This window comes from Emiliania huxleyi (assembly GCF_000372725.1).
Source record: "Emiliania huxleyi CCMP1516 chromosome Unknown EMIHUscaffold_186, whole genome shotgun sequence".
Taxonomy (NCBI): Eukaryota; Haptophyta; order Isochrysidales; family Noelaerhabdaceae; genus Emiliania; species Emiliania huxleyi.
This window is the reverse complement of record NW_005200730.1, coordinates 168,639-170,175: the sequence shown is the minus strand read 5'-3', so window position 1 is coordinate 170,175 and position 1,537 is coordinate 168,639. Positions and strand designations below refer to the sequence as shown.

The 1,537-nt window shown below is 61.2% G+C and overlaps 2 protein-coding genes across 2 annotated transcripts in view; both read left to right on the top strand.

Annotated features, from left to right (window-relative positions):
- EMIHUDRAFT_232936 (hypothetical protein) overlaps nt 1-88 on the top strand; it is a gene marked incomplete at both ends in the record, with an annotated part of 1,542 nt that extends 1,454 nt beyond the window's left edge. Inside the window, one exon of the mRNA XM_005782785.1 lies at nt 74-88. Within this exon, the coding sequence (XP_005782842.1) occupies nt 74-88 (15 nt within the window). The remainder of the gene's footprint in view (nt 1-73) is intronic.
- Nucleotides 89-857: 769 nt separating this feature from the next.
- Nucleotides 858-1,537, top strand: part of EMIHUDRAFT_456589 (hypothetical protein) — a 2,701-nt gene continuing 2,021 nt past the window's right edge. Inside the window, exons 1-3 of the mRNA XM_005782784.1 lie at nt 858-965; nt 1,079-1,234; nt 1,306-1,535. Of these exons, the coding sequence (XP_005782841.1) occupies nt 897-965; nt 1,079-1,234; nt 1,306-1,535 (455 nt within the window). The 5' untranslated portion in view covers nt 858-896. The remainder of the gene's footprint in view (nt 966-1,078; nt 1,235-1,305; nt 1,536-1,537) is intronic.

The window sequence follows — 1,537 nt, the reverse complement described above, 5'->3', positions numbered from 1 at the left end:
GCAGGGCTGTGTGCTCCACCCTCGACGCTCCACCTCGACAAAGCCCTGTGCAGTAATAGCGCCTCTTTGGAAGTGGGTGGTTGCATAGGAGTAGCAGCCTCCGCCCCTCCCTCCTTCCTGACGCCTCGCCATCTCGCGCCTCTCCCTCCTCTCTCTCTGCCTCCTGTCCCTCCCCGCTCTCGTCTCCCTCTCCCAGTTCTCGCTTCTCGCACGGCGGCCCCTCCTTCCTCCTTCCTCTCTCCTCTCTGTCTGAGTCATCCTGCATGTGCGTTGAGACTTGCAGGTGAGACTTCGCCTAGTAGGATGAATGTGTGTGTATATCAGCAAAGAGAAAGAAAGAAAACAGACAACCCAAACGAGGGATAGGGGAGGAGGACAGGGTCCACACCTGCACGAGCAGGATTATGGAAGGACGATCAGGGGGACAGGTGGGCTCTCCTGCTCCTGACAAGGGACACGACAGGCTCGCAGCGCGGTCAGCAAAGAATTCCGTGAGATCACAAAAATTTGCCTCGAAAAAAAGAAAGAAAGAAAACAGACACGCCAAACGAGGGATGGGACGAGGACAGGGTCCCCACCTGCACGAGCAGGATTTTGGAAGAACGATCAGGGGGACAGGTGGGGCTCTCCTGCTCCTGACAAGGGACACGACAGGCTCGCAGCGCGGTGCACGGTGGACTCCCACATCCACTGGCGGTCTCATCTCAGTCTAGCGACCTGCCTCCAGCTTGTCGCTGGCAGTCTCTCCTACCACAGGCACACTCACATACAATTTGCCTCGAAGAAGAAAGAAAGAAAAAACAGACAACGCCGCGAAATTCTTTTCGACGCTTCGTAAAATTCTTTTCGCGCAAAGGCCGAGACGAGAGCGGCGCCAGCCTGCTTTACCGACATCGATGGTGGCGGCGGTCAGCGCCGGCCACGGCATCTCCAACTACTACTCTTCAAAGATTGACGAGCTGGAGGCGCGCCGCTCGCGCAGCCCGCTGCCGCCGCTGCGCCGTGCCGCCGCGCCCGCCGCTTTCCGCGCCCGCCTGCCGCCGCTCCCTCACCCGCCCTGCGGCCGCTCTCTCGTAAGGTGGTGGTGCGCGAGAAGACGCAGAACCTGCGGCGGCTGGAGGCGCAGCGCAACGAGCTCAACTCCAAGGTGCGACTGCTGCGCGAGGAGCTGTCTCTGCTGCAGGAGCCGGGGTCGTACGTCGGCGAGGTCGTCAAGGTGATGGGCCGGAAGAAGGCGCGCCGCGAGGCGGCTGCGATGTCCCCTGGTTCGTGGCCACGCCAGCGCGCGCGTGCCCGCGGCGACAGGTGCTGGTGAAGGTGCATCCCGAGGGGAAGTACGTCGTCGACATTGACAAGACGATTGACATCACAAAGCTGAATGCCAACGACCGCGTCGCGCTGCGCAACGACTCGTACACGCTGCACCTGGTGCTGCCGTCCAAGGTGGACCCGCTCGTCTCGCTGATGAAGCTCGAGAAGGTGCCCGACTCGACCTACGACATGATTGGCGGCTGCGACAAGCAGATCAAGGAGATCA